This window comes from Leopardus geoffroyi, chromosome B3 (genome assembly GCF_018350155.1).
Source record: "Leopardus geoffroyi isolate Oge1 chromosome B3, O.geoffroyi_Oge1_pat1.0, whole genome shotgun sequence".
Classification (NCBI taxonomy): Eukaryota; Metazoa; Chordata; class Mammalia; order Carnivora; family Felidae; genus Leopardus; species Leopardus geoffroyi.
In genome coordinates, this window is record NC_059337.1 from 48,048,678 (window position 1) to 48,061,312 (window position 12,635).

The 12,635-nt window shown below is 35.3% G+C and overlaps 1 protein-coding gene across 13 annotated transcripts in view; it reads left to right on the top strand.

Annotated features, from left to right (window-relative positions):
- The window catches only part of ZNF280D (zinc finger protein 280D), a 327,588-nt gene that overhangs the window by 193,707 nt on the left and 121,246 nt on the right, over positions 1 to 12,635 (top strand). For 8 of the 13 annotated variants that reach the window (XM_045449639.1, XM_045449641.1, XM_045449640.1 and 5 more), the window contains 4 exons: positions 4,600 to 4,643; positions 7,443 to 7,589; positions 9,945 to 10,010; positions 10,110 to 10,249. In XM_045449639.1, the coding sequence (XP_045305595.1) occupies positions 7,454 to 7,589; positions 9,945 to 10,010; positions 10,110 to 10,249 (342 nt within the window). In that variant the 5' untranslated portion in view covers positions 4,600 to 4,643; positions 7,443 to 7,453. Of the gene's footprint in view, positions 1 to 4,599; positions 4,644 to 4,751; positions 4,821 to 7,442; positions 7,590 to 9,944; positions 10,011 to 10,109; positions 10,250 to 12,635 lie in introns of those variants that run through there. The other 5 variants (XM_045449634.1, XM_045449636.1, XM_045449635.1 and 2 more) reach the window with 2 other exon arrangements.

The window sequence follows — 12,635 nt, forward strand, 5'->3', positions numbered from 1 at the left end:
TAAAATTTATTGTCAAATTGGTTTCCATACAACACCCAGTGCTCATCCCAACAGGTGCCCTCCTCAGTGCCCATCACCCACTTTCCCCACCCTCCCACCCCCCATCAACCCTCAGTTTATTCTCAGTCTTTAAGAGTCTCTTATAGTTTTCCTCCCTCCCTCTCTTTTTTTATCCCCTTCTCGTCCCCCATGGTCTTCTGTCACATTTCTCAGGATCCACATAAGAGTAAAAACATATGGTATCTGTCTTTCTCTGTATGACTTATTTCACTTAGCATAACACTCTCCAGTTCTATCCACGTTGCTATAAAAGGCCATATGTCATTCTTTCTCATTGCCAAGTACTATTCCATTGTGTATATAAACCACAACTTCTTTATCCATTCATCAGTTGATGGACATTTAGGCTCTTTCCATAATTTGGCTATTGTTGAGAGTGCTGCTATAAACATTGGGGTACAAGTGCCCCTATGCATCAGTACTCCTGTATCCCTTGGGTAAATTTCCTAGCAGTGCTATTGCTGGGTTATAGGGTAGATCTATTTTTAATTTTTTGAGGAACCTCCGCACTGTTTTCCAGAGTGGCTGCACCAGTTTGCACTCCCACCAACAGTGCAAAAGGGTTCCCATTTCTCCACATCCTCTCCAGCATCTGTAGTCTCCTGATTTGTTCATTTTAGCCGCTCTGACTGGCGTGAGGTGATATCTCAGTGTGGTTTTGATTACAGCTAGCTTGTTAATCTTGGACAAAATTTATGAGTTGGTTGAACATATATATGCTGTACTTATTTTGAATACAAATTTTCATTATTTAAAATCAGTATATTTTGGTTTTGTATTTTCCCTTTTATGTTAATTCTATCTGGTTTTACTGTTGCTAATTTCTTGATTAGGAATGCAAACTCCCTATTAAAACATTACTTTTATGATGAGAAGAAAGCATTAATTTTATGGTGTGGTTTCTCGGGTTATTTTATTGAATAACTGACTTTTGGGGCCTGGGGAGATAGAAAACTTAACCATTCACCGTATTCCTCACATTATTTTTTTTATTTAACTTGGTACCTACTCATTTTTTTTTTAAGGGTTTTATTGTTTGTTTGTTTGTTTGTTTCTTTGCTTTTGAGAGTGTGGGAGGTGGGGAGCAGAGAGAGAGGCAGAGTACCCCACGCAGGTGGGGCTCGAACTCACCATGAGATCATGACCTAAGCCGAAGCCAGATGTGTAATTGACTGAGCCGCCAGGTGCCCCTTACTCATTTTTAAAATGATTTTTTTTTAGAAATTAAAATACAGTGTTGCATGTAAAATGAAAGTGTTTTTTAATGGATATGATATCAGGTATTTTATCGTAATGTTAATTTTTATATGTTGGTATTTTTTAATTAGATACTGTTTTAACCTATGAGACAGGTAGTATATATTTTAACAGTATTGATGAATTGTAGGTATGTGTGTTATGTTTATATGAGGGTTTAAAATTGTTATGTGTGTTTTCACTAGTTTATAAATGTTTCTTTCTTAAAAAGATGAAAATATGGTAGGATAGATTTGACAGCTGCATTCTAGAAGGTATACTTATAAAGCTAACATTTCATCGTGCGAAAGAAATAATGTAATAAAGATCTAAAAACAAAATAATTTCTAAATGCTCAGCTGATATCTTGAAAATTCTAGTGTAATAACAAAATTGTAATCTGTTCTTAGAGTTTTCAGAATGTGATTAAGCCAAGAGTTAAAAATGGTTAAGATTTATTGAATGATTTCTGTGTATCAGGCAGAGAGCTGTGTACTTTATGTGTGTTATCTAATTTGATGTTCACTGTAACTTCATGAAATAAGTTGCATGTATAAAGTAAAGCAAGGCACAGAGAGTAATTTGCCCAAGGTTGTACAGATAATAAATGGTTGAGTCAGAATTTGAATGTGGCATTCATTCTTCACCATGTTTTACTGTTTACTGTTAATAAATGTTTAAAGTACACAGTATACAGCAGAGTAGAGAGCTGAATTAAGCCATAGAGATTATTAGTTGAACTAAGAACTGAGACCCAAAATTGCAAGGTGATTTGACTGTAGGTTGTAGTAGTGCTGGGGGCTATAACTTGCCTCTTCTGGCTTTTAGCCTAATGCTCTTTTTTAATGTGCAGACTCTACAGTTGGGGTTTGTGGAATTAATCTTTTATCAGAAAGTAAATTGAACTGTATCTAGTACATAGCACACCTGTGTCATACTGTGTGCTTATGTACCAGATCAAATGCCTTACTTTCATTCAACACAGTGACATTGCATCAGGTGACAGCTATCAGTGGCTAAAAGCAAATTTTTCAATTAAGAATGTAGACCTACATTTTTACTGATTTTTTTAAATTTGTAGAAAAAATTATTTAAGATATAGCTTAATTTTGGATATATAAAAGCTGAAACAAAAAATAGTGAAATAGGAATTAAAATTATTTATATAAGCAGTCTCCCAACAGTGAATGAATCATTTTCTAAACAGTCTTTGATAAGTCAGTTAATTGGAATTCATTTTTTTCTTCATAGAAACAAGTGTATTAAACTTGGCATGAAATAAGTCTGTAGCTGAAGTAGAGTATTCTCTTTTTTCTGGCTATTTTGGGGCTAAGTCTGAGCTGTAGAAGCTATTAGAAATGTTTTGGAACTTTGAGATCCACACTGCATATCTTTGCTGGATATTCCACTTAGGTGACAGCTGACTTAATCCTTCATAGAATCCATGCCTTACCACCAAAATTCTGCAGTGTGACCTGAGAGATTTTTATGATGATAGTTTTGGCATGCTTCAGTGGCTGAGATGACAAAAGAATCCATGAAAGTGTTTGTTCATTAACGGAACAAAATATGGCAATGATTTGTTAGTCCAGTGTTGTCCAATTGTAAGGTTCTGTAGCTGCACTGTCTGATATAGTAGCGACCAGCCACATGTGGCCTTGAGCATTTGACATGTGGCTAGTAAAACTGAGAAAATGAATTTTACATTTTATTTAATTTTAATTAATTTAAACTTAAATTGTCACATGTGGCTAGTGGCTACTATATATCACAGGGCAGCTTTAGGCTGAATTTATGATTCAAGTTTCATCTGAGGACTTCCAACTTTTTATAGTAGGCTACTATGGTCCTCAGGCTTTTGAAGTAGGTTATCTTAAAGTCATCTCTGTCATAATAGGCACTGGATGTCTTATTCATATAGACAAGTCATTCATTAATTGAATATTTGTAAATTGAATACTAATTACAGAATTTTGGTAAGAGATATTTGTATGGTCACTTAGCAAAATATCTATGTGTCAACTATGTAATATTTAATATAACCATTATGTATGACCCAATATGATTATAACTACTCAAATAAAAAATATACATGAGTTTCATAAGCTGTGTAATTGTGGCACTTAAAAAATATTCTGTATTCTTGGTAGTAGGTTCTTAACATGAGCAAAAATTGTTATGTATATATTTCCTTGACATATTTGTAATACTGATACTGTTTAGAGATAAGCTATAACTATTTAAATAACTGAATTAAGGGGTGCCTGGGTGGCTCAGTTGGTTAAGTGTCTGACTCTTGATTTCAGCTCAGGTGATGATCTCATCATTCTGAGTTCAAACCTCACGTTCGGCTCTGCGCTGGCAGTGTGGAGCCTGCGTGCAATTCTCTCTCTCTCTCCCTCTGTCTCACCCTCACTTGTGCTCTCTTTTTCAAAAATAAATAAACTTAAAAAAAATGAAGGCTATGAGTACTTATGTTTTTTAAGTTTATTTATTTTTTTAATTTTTTTTTTTTTGTTTATTTATTTTTGAGACAGAGGGAGACAGAACATGAGTTGGGGAGGGGCATAGAGAGAGGGAGACACAGAATCTGAAACAGGCTCCAGGCTCTGAGCTGTCAGCACAGAGCCCAATGTAGGGCTCAAACCCACGAACCATGAGATCATGACCCGAGCTGAAGTCGGACGCTTAACCGACTGAGCCACCCAGGCGCCCCAAGCTTATTTATTTTTTTAAGTAATCTCTACATCCAACTTGGGGCTTGAACCCACAACCCTGAGATCAAGGGTCACATGCTCTTGTGACTGAGCCAGCCAGGTGCCCCAATGAGTAGTTATTTTGGGATGAATTAACCTATACTGAAATATATCTAATTAATTTCTTTCTTTTTAAATTCTTTGGTAAAAAATAAGAAAAATACAATTTATTTAAAGTTATGTTTTCTTATGGAAGTACTTACACTTATACCTGAAACATGAATAAGTAACAGTTAAAGATTAGTATCACTTAGCATTTCAAAATTCAGACTTACTAAAACAATACATTATGAGGTGATTACTCATTTTTACAAAAAGATTAAAAAATTATTTTTAATAATTCAGACTTCTTCAAGTAGTAAGTACTTAAGAGAATTACCATTTTTATTACTAAATTCTTGAATGAATCAATTATGTAAAGTGAGTTGTAAGTAAAAGTCAGACATATCAAACTTAAAAATTGAGCTTTTTATAGGAAAAAAGATTAAATATGTGTACACTTAATTTAATGAGATCCACTCTAATACTAGGTATCTTTATTTTATAGGAAGGAAAACAGATACAAATTGCTGTCTTGTCTGGAATCACATGGTGAGTTTTGAGATCAAAATTAGATCCAAGAATTTCTGAACCCCAAGTTTCATGTTTCAATATTTGGCATTAAAGTGACTCATAAAATTGACTGATATCATGTGTCAGTACTCAGGTGACAATTTACAGAAAGTCAACTCTGCAACTTGATGGGCGACAACCCTTTTCAGCCAAAAAGTAAGTGTTGCTGCCACGACTGATAATAGTATACGTGGCTTTTGTACTGATAAATTTGCTTCAGTAGAAAGAAGGAAGGGTAGGCACATTTTCTTAAAGACAGAAAAACATAAATTTATTGGAGTAACATGCTCACATAAAAAATGATGTAAATTAAAACGTGAGTAAAGTAGAAATGAAGTTTTTTTCTTCTTATGCTCAGTGATAACTGCTAGTTTGGTGTATATAATTACCTATATTTTTTCTATGCATAGACAAAAATATAATTATTTATAAAAATGTAAAGATGTTATGTGTCTTAAAAATTTTTTTTCTCAACAATGTATCCTGAATGTATTGACAATGGCACTACCCTGTTAAGAAGAATGAAGAAGATCTTTGTCTTCTGTATTAGTTTGCTTGGGCTTCCATAATGAAGTATCATAGACTGGATGGCTTAAACAACAGAACTTTATTTCAGAATTTCTCACAGTTCTAGGGTCTAAAAGTACAAGTTCAAGGTGTTGGCAGGTTTGATTCCTTTTGAGGGCCATAAGGGAAGGATCTGTATCACGTCTCTCTCCTTGGCTTAGAGATGGCCATATGCTTCCTGTGTCTTTGGATGGTTTTACCTTCAAGCATGTCCTTCATCCGTGTCCTGATCTCTTCTTCTTCTTTTTTTTTAAACGTTTATTTATTTTTGAGACAGAGAGAGACAGAGCATGAACGGGGGTGGGGGTGGGGGTCAGAGAGAGGGGGGACACAGAATCTGAAACGGGCTCCAGACTCTGTCAGCACAGAGCCCGAGGCAGGGCTCGAACTCACGGACTGCGAAATCATGACCTGAGCCGAAGTTGGCCGCTTAACCGACTGAGCCACCCAGGTGCCTCATGATCTCTTCTTTTAAGGACATCAATCCTACTGGATTAGCACCCACCCTGATAACTTCATTTTCACCTCATTATCTCTTAAAGACCCTGTCTCCAAACACATTAAGATTGTGAGGTACTGATGGTGAGGACTTTAATGCATGAATATTAGAGAAACACAATTTAGCCCATAACATATACTAACTGGAAATTTTATTATCCATTTACAATGTTTCCCTAATTGTTAGAAGCTAGGCATTGCCTACCTTCACTTAGTTTCCTAGCCATAGATTATTATATACTATGTGCTTACTGCCTGTCTAGTGTGTAGAGGGAAATACACTCAAAGAGTTCAGTTTGGTCTTGGACATATAGTAATATTTTTAGTTACTTTACTTGAAGAACTCTATGTAGTTAATAAAACATTATAGTTTAGAAAATAAAGGGATCAATTAATATGTTTATGACCTTTGGGAAAATGGAAAGGCCTTCTTTTTTTTGGTAGGTGGACTATTAACATTTAAATAATGTTAAGACAGGAAATGATTTGTGACATACTTTTATAGAAAGGAAAAAATTTAAAAATTTATAAAATAATGGTTCTTAATTTGATAAGGTATTTCTCTTGTATGCCATCAAAGAATTGTTTCAGTTAGTATGTTTTAAGACCTGGTAGAACATTAGGCCTTCAGTACTGTTTCTCTTCTTCCCCTCTTCCCCTCTTCCTCCTCTTCTTTTTTCTCCATCTTAGCTTAAAGCAATCAATATATGCAGATAGTTTAAAAAGTCAGATAGTCCAGGGACGCTTGCATGGCTCAGTTGGTTAAGCGTCCATCTCTTGATTTCCACGCAGGTCATGAGTGCAAAGTCCATCTCAGGGCTCAATCCCAGGAACTGCTAGATCATGACCAGAGCTGAAATCGAGAGTGGAATGCTTAACCGACTGACCCACCCAGGAGCTCCTATCATATTTTTAATCTTATTTTTTGTTTTGTGAATATTACTTTTTATAACATTCTTTCTTATCTAATATCTCTAAAGATGCAAATTATATTTTCTTTAATATTTTTCTTGCTCTCTGCATTATTTCTTTTCCTTAGGATTTTTTATCTTTTTTATTGATTTGTTCTAAAAGACAGGAGATTTTCCTAAACTTTCTGGTGCTTATTGATTGTCCATTAATATTTAAGAGTGAAGTATTAAAATGCTTCATAGGAGTTCTGTTCTTGGTCAGAACTTCTAGGATGGTGTATGTTCATATTTACTGCATGTTCTTTGATCTGTTTCTTTAGGTGAGAAATGGTCTGATTTGCCCCGAATGGAATAAGTCTCACCTTGTTCCCTTATTTTAGTCTAGCATCTCATCACTGCTTTGTGTCTAGAATTCCTGAATTTGGTTTAGTTTTACTAAGTATATCTCCCAGGAGATGCCTCCTAGTCTTAGTTTATTTCCCATTTGTTAATATCCCCCCCTCCTCCCGATAATGGTTAGGTACAGTCCTTTTGTAGATAAAATTATATTCCAGGCATATGACTAGAACTCATTTTGACTTTTCCATTAAATAACTACTACTGTCAACCATTATCTGTCTAAATTGGTTTGTATCTTAGAGAGTGAGCTCTGAGTTTCTCACTTGCTGCCATGCACTATCTACAAATATCAAGTCACATTGCTATTAGGATGATTAAAGTAGATTTTAAATATACTATGAATTTTTAAAAGTGTATTTTTCTTTTTGAAAATAAGGTTTGCTTCTCTCCTTTTGGAAATTAGATAATTCAAAAATGGCAGAACTCTTTATGGAATGTGAAGAAGAAGAGTTGGAACCATGGCAGAAGAAAGTAAAAGAGGTTGAGGATGATGATGATGATGAACCAATCTTTGTTGGAGAGATATCAAGTTCAAAACCAGCAATTTCAAGTAAGCATTTACTTTTAGTGAAGCCAAGTTTTATAAAATATTGTTTCTAATGGGAAAATTTGTGAACTGCTTTATAAGGACATAAGTTCCTTGGAATATTACCATATTATAAAATAGTTACTCAAATTCTGTTACTGAAAACATGACGGTTAAGGTCAGGTTCAATTTATACCAATTAGGGATGACTGATAACAGTATTCAACTAGAACAATGTGTATTAGTTTTAGAATAATTCTTTCCAAAAGGAGATTGACCCCAGTAGAAATTCTCTTCTGGACTGTTAAGATGCAGAATTTAAATGAATTTATTGTTGTTAAGGTATAAGCCATAAAATATTTTAGTATGTGGAATATGAGTCAAGTGTTTATATAGAACTGCTAGGTAGGTGGGTAAAAACTTGTGTTTTGTAGAATACAGCCACTAAAAAGTACTTCAGCCAATAGTTCTTTGATGGTTGGAGTAATACTTAATCTTAAATTTCTGAATGAAAATGGTGTCAGGTTGTTTGAACAGGTTTTTATTCTGTAAGACATTTGTAGTGCTTAGATATACAGTACTGCATTGCCATTATTAGAAAACAACTCTACTTTTGTGTGGCCTTTACTTTATGGAGTTATTTTATGTGATCTGGTTCTTTTTTTACTGTGAGGTAAAAAGGAAATTTTTATGAGGTTTGGTACTGTTTGTGCTTTTACCTTTTCCTGACCAGCAGGTTTTGGCAAATCCCCACCCTTCCAATTTTAGCTTGATTACCAAAAAATCTAGAAGTTACAGAGGTAACACACATGTCAGAATCAGGAACTTTCAAGTGATACTGAAAGTCAAATTAGGCTCAGATTGACTTCAGGTATACTGGTAGATTTGAAACCCCTTAAGTTATAAGATACCCTGGTAAACTGTAAGTTGTTTTAGTCTGCAATCTCTGCTAGTTTTTCCCTTTCAGAATTCTTCAGAGTAGGGGCAACTGGGTGTCTCAGTCAGTTAAGTGTCTGACTCTTGATTTTGGCTCAGGCATGATCTCACGGTTGTGAGATCGAGCCCTGTGTCTGGCTCCGCTTTGAGCGTGGAGCCTGCTTGGGATTCTCTCTATGTCCCTCCCCAGCTTGGGCTTTCTCTGTCTCTCTCAAAATAAATACATTGAAAAAAAAAAAACAACTCAAAAGTAATGCTACAGATAATCCAATGAGATCCCTTATAATAACACTTCCAGGGGCGCCTGGGTGGCGCAGTCGGTTAGGCGTCCGACTTCAGCCAGGTCACGATCTCGCGGTCTGTGAGTTCGAGCCCCGCATCAGGCTCTGGGCTGATGGCTCAGAGCCTGGAGCCTGTTTCCGATTCTGTGTCTCCCTCTCTCTCTGCCCCTCCCCCGTTCATGCTCTGTCTCTCTCTGTCCCAAAAATGAATAAACGTTGAAAAAAAAAATTTTTTTTTAAAAATAACACTTCCAAGGCTTCTAGAGGTGTGAGTGGGATATGGAGGTTGGATAAGGTTTGATTTTGAGTGGTAGGATCCTGAGTCATCACTCAAAGAAAGATACATATGCTAATTATAGGCTGCATATACATATATTTTTGGAAGATTTTTATTATGTGGACCTTTTCTTTACCATAAAAGAAACTTTAGAAAGTTTGACTTATATGTAGTCAGATTTATTAATCTTTTACTTCTGGCTTTTAGATTTTGAGTTACAATTAGAGAGTTTATTTTTATTCTATAAAACAAGGCTAGTAATCTTGTTTCTTTGGTAGATAAAGATCTGTATGTTTAAAATTAATCATATATATTTTTTAATGTTTATTTTTGAGAGACAAACATTTTTTTAAAATTTTTTTAACATTTATTTATTTTTGAGACAGAGAGAGACAGAGCATGAACAGGGGAGGGGCAGAGAGAGAGGGAGACACAGAATCTGAAACAGGCTCCAGGCTCTGAGCTGTCCGCACAGAGCCTGACACGGGGCTCGAACTCATGGACCATGAGATCATGACCTGAGCCGAAGTTGGCCCCTTAACCGACTGAGCCACCCAGGTGCCCCGAGACAAAAATTTTTGAGAGACAGAGCACAACTGGGCGAGGGGCAGACAGAGAGGGAGACACAGAATCCAAAATGGTCTCCAGGCTCTGAGCTGTCAACACAGAGCCCGATGCAGGGCTCAAACTCAGGACTGATGAGATCATTACCTGAGCTAAAGTTGGACACTTAACCGACTGAGTCACCAGGTACCCCAAAATTAACTGTATTCTTAAATCAGTGATAACTTGTATACTTCTTCTGGGAATCTATTTGATTATTTCAATTCATGATTTCTGTTTTATTCAAATAATGAATTTTAAAATCACTATAATTTTTTGTAGATATTTTGAATAGAGTAAACCCCAGCTCATATTCAAGGGGAATAAAGAATGGTGCGCTCAGTCGAGGTACAGTATTATTTTAGTATTTTATTTTAAACTGAAGTATTTTGACATCATTGATTATATCTAAATATATTCAATGCACTGTTTAATTTTAAAATACAGGTATTACTGCTGCATTCAAGCCTACAAATCAACACTACACGAACCCAGCATCAAATCCAGTGGCTACCTCGCCTGTAAATTTTCATCCTGAATCTAGATCTTCAGATAGTTCTGTTATTGTTCAGCCTTTGTCTAAACCTGTAAGTGTTTCTAAAACTACACAGCTCAGGGATACATTGGATATTATTTATCAGTATAAACAATGCCAATTAAAATTCTGGATTGTCGTGGGTAGTCATCCAATAGAAGCATAATCAGCATCAGGAATGTCACTATCTATATGATAGCTCAGCCAGTATCCGGAGTAATACTGGAAGGAACTACCGATGTAGTCTGTTCCTAAATCAGGTAACACACTTAAATAGTAAGGTATTGGAGTTTGCGATAACAAAACATGAATAAAAGTATTACGAATATTGCATAATGGCAAAAATTGTAAACTGGGTCAAATGTTCTTAGTTCTTAATTGGAAAACTTTTGAGTGGACATTGTAGCTTTTTATTCTGAAAATATACCTTCATAATTTAGTTCACTTAAAAAATTCTTAACAAAAAGTAATAGTTAATGGTAATAGTTAATATTTGTAATATTTATGAGGCTTTGTTGTAAATGCTATACATAAATTAATCATTTAATTTTTAAATGACCCTGTGAAGAGGCACTATTATTATTTTTCCTGTTTTATAGTTGAGGAAATTGAGGCTCACAGAGGTTAAATAATTCATTTAAGGTCACACAGATGGCAAATGATAGATCTAGAATTTAAATCCAGACTAACCCATAGTTTCTATGTATTTGTATACATATGTACATATAGGTATGTGTGTGTGTGTATGTGTGTATACTTAATATATACTTAAAATCGAACCATTGCGTTAGTGTAGCAGTTTTCAAAGTATAGTCTTCAGTCCCTGGGGTTCCTCTGAGACTCTTCCATGGGTTTTGAGAGTCAACACTATTCTCATGATAATACAAAGACATGATTTGCCTTTTCTACTGTGTTGACGTATGCACCGATGATGCAGAAGTAATGGTGGGTAAACTGCTGGTGCCTTAGTATAAATCAAGACAGTGGTACCAAACTGTATGAGTACTTTTTATATTCCTCCCCACTGTGCACTCCCAATAAAAAATACTCATGCTTAATTTCCTTGATGAAATGTTATTAATTTTGTTAAATCTCTGCCTTTCTATGTGTCTTTTAAAAATATTTTGTGTGATGAAATAGTATGCGAAAGCACTATTGTTTCCAAAGTTTGATGATTATCTTAAGGAAAAGCACTTATGTGATTCAGTTGTGAGCTAAACTACCCACTTTCTAAAAAATAGAAGACTACTTTTACTTGAAAGCACGACAAGCCATAGTATATTATTTATTTTTGTGTATCAGTAATATCACAGACTTCATGGTGTAAAACCACACACATTGTCTCACAGTTTCTGTGGGTTAGAAGTCAGGTCCTGACTTAGCTGGATCCTCTACTTCAGGTTCTCATGAAGCTACTTTCAGGGTGTGGACTCTGAGGTTGTGATCTCATCTGAAGCTTGACTGGAGACGTATCTGCTTCCAAGTTCTCATGGTAGTTGGCAGCATTCAGTTTCTTAAGGGTTGTCAGACTGAGAATCTCACTAAATGACTGGCTTTTGGCTGGCTTTGCCACCTGAGTTTTCCCAGTTTGGCTTCTTACATGCTCAAAGCCCACGAGAGAGAATATGTAGCAGAATGCCATGCTGATCTAATGTAATGTAATCACATACACAAAATCATGTAATCCTGTCACCTTTGTTGTATTCTCTTGGTGAGAAGCAAGTCACATGCCTTGCCCACACTAAAAGGAAGGGAATCATGCAGGACATGAACACCATGGGGTGGGGATCATAAAGGCCACTTGAGAGGTTGTTTGCTGCACATCGTGAGTTATTCAGTTTTGGTTATTTGGCAGACATTTCCTCAAAACTGAACAAAGTGCACACTTAAAGGAAAATAACTGATAGCATTTCTTCCCAATAATAAAATTGAGCTTTCAAGCACAAATTAGAATTTTGGAAAACTTGTACCAGCCACTATGATCTGACAGCTTCCCAGTACTTAAAGACTTTTCTGATGGGTGGTACAGTTAATAAATGTGATTTTTTGTTATTGTATAGTGAATTCTGTTAACATTTGGAAGATAATCATAATTCACAGAAACCAGTATTTTTGAAATAACCAGTGCATGATATTATAAAATCATGCATGGGTAAAAGATCATTCAAAGTGTAAGATAGATTAATAGATTTTATTTTAACAAAGTACAAAAAATTCAGTGATAAGGAGTCAGATTCCACATTGCAGTAAATCTTTAAGAAAATATCAATGTTGAATTTTGGTGTGGTATCAAAGAAGTGTACTCATAGTTATCCCAACTTGCTATTAAAATACTCCCTTTTTCAACTATATATCTTTATGAAGCCAGATTTTCTCTATATTTTTCAAATAAAATAACATACTCTAACAGATAGAAAACAGAAGCAGATATGAATCTG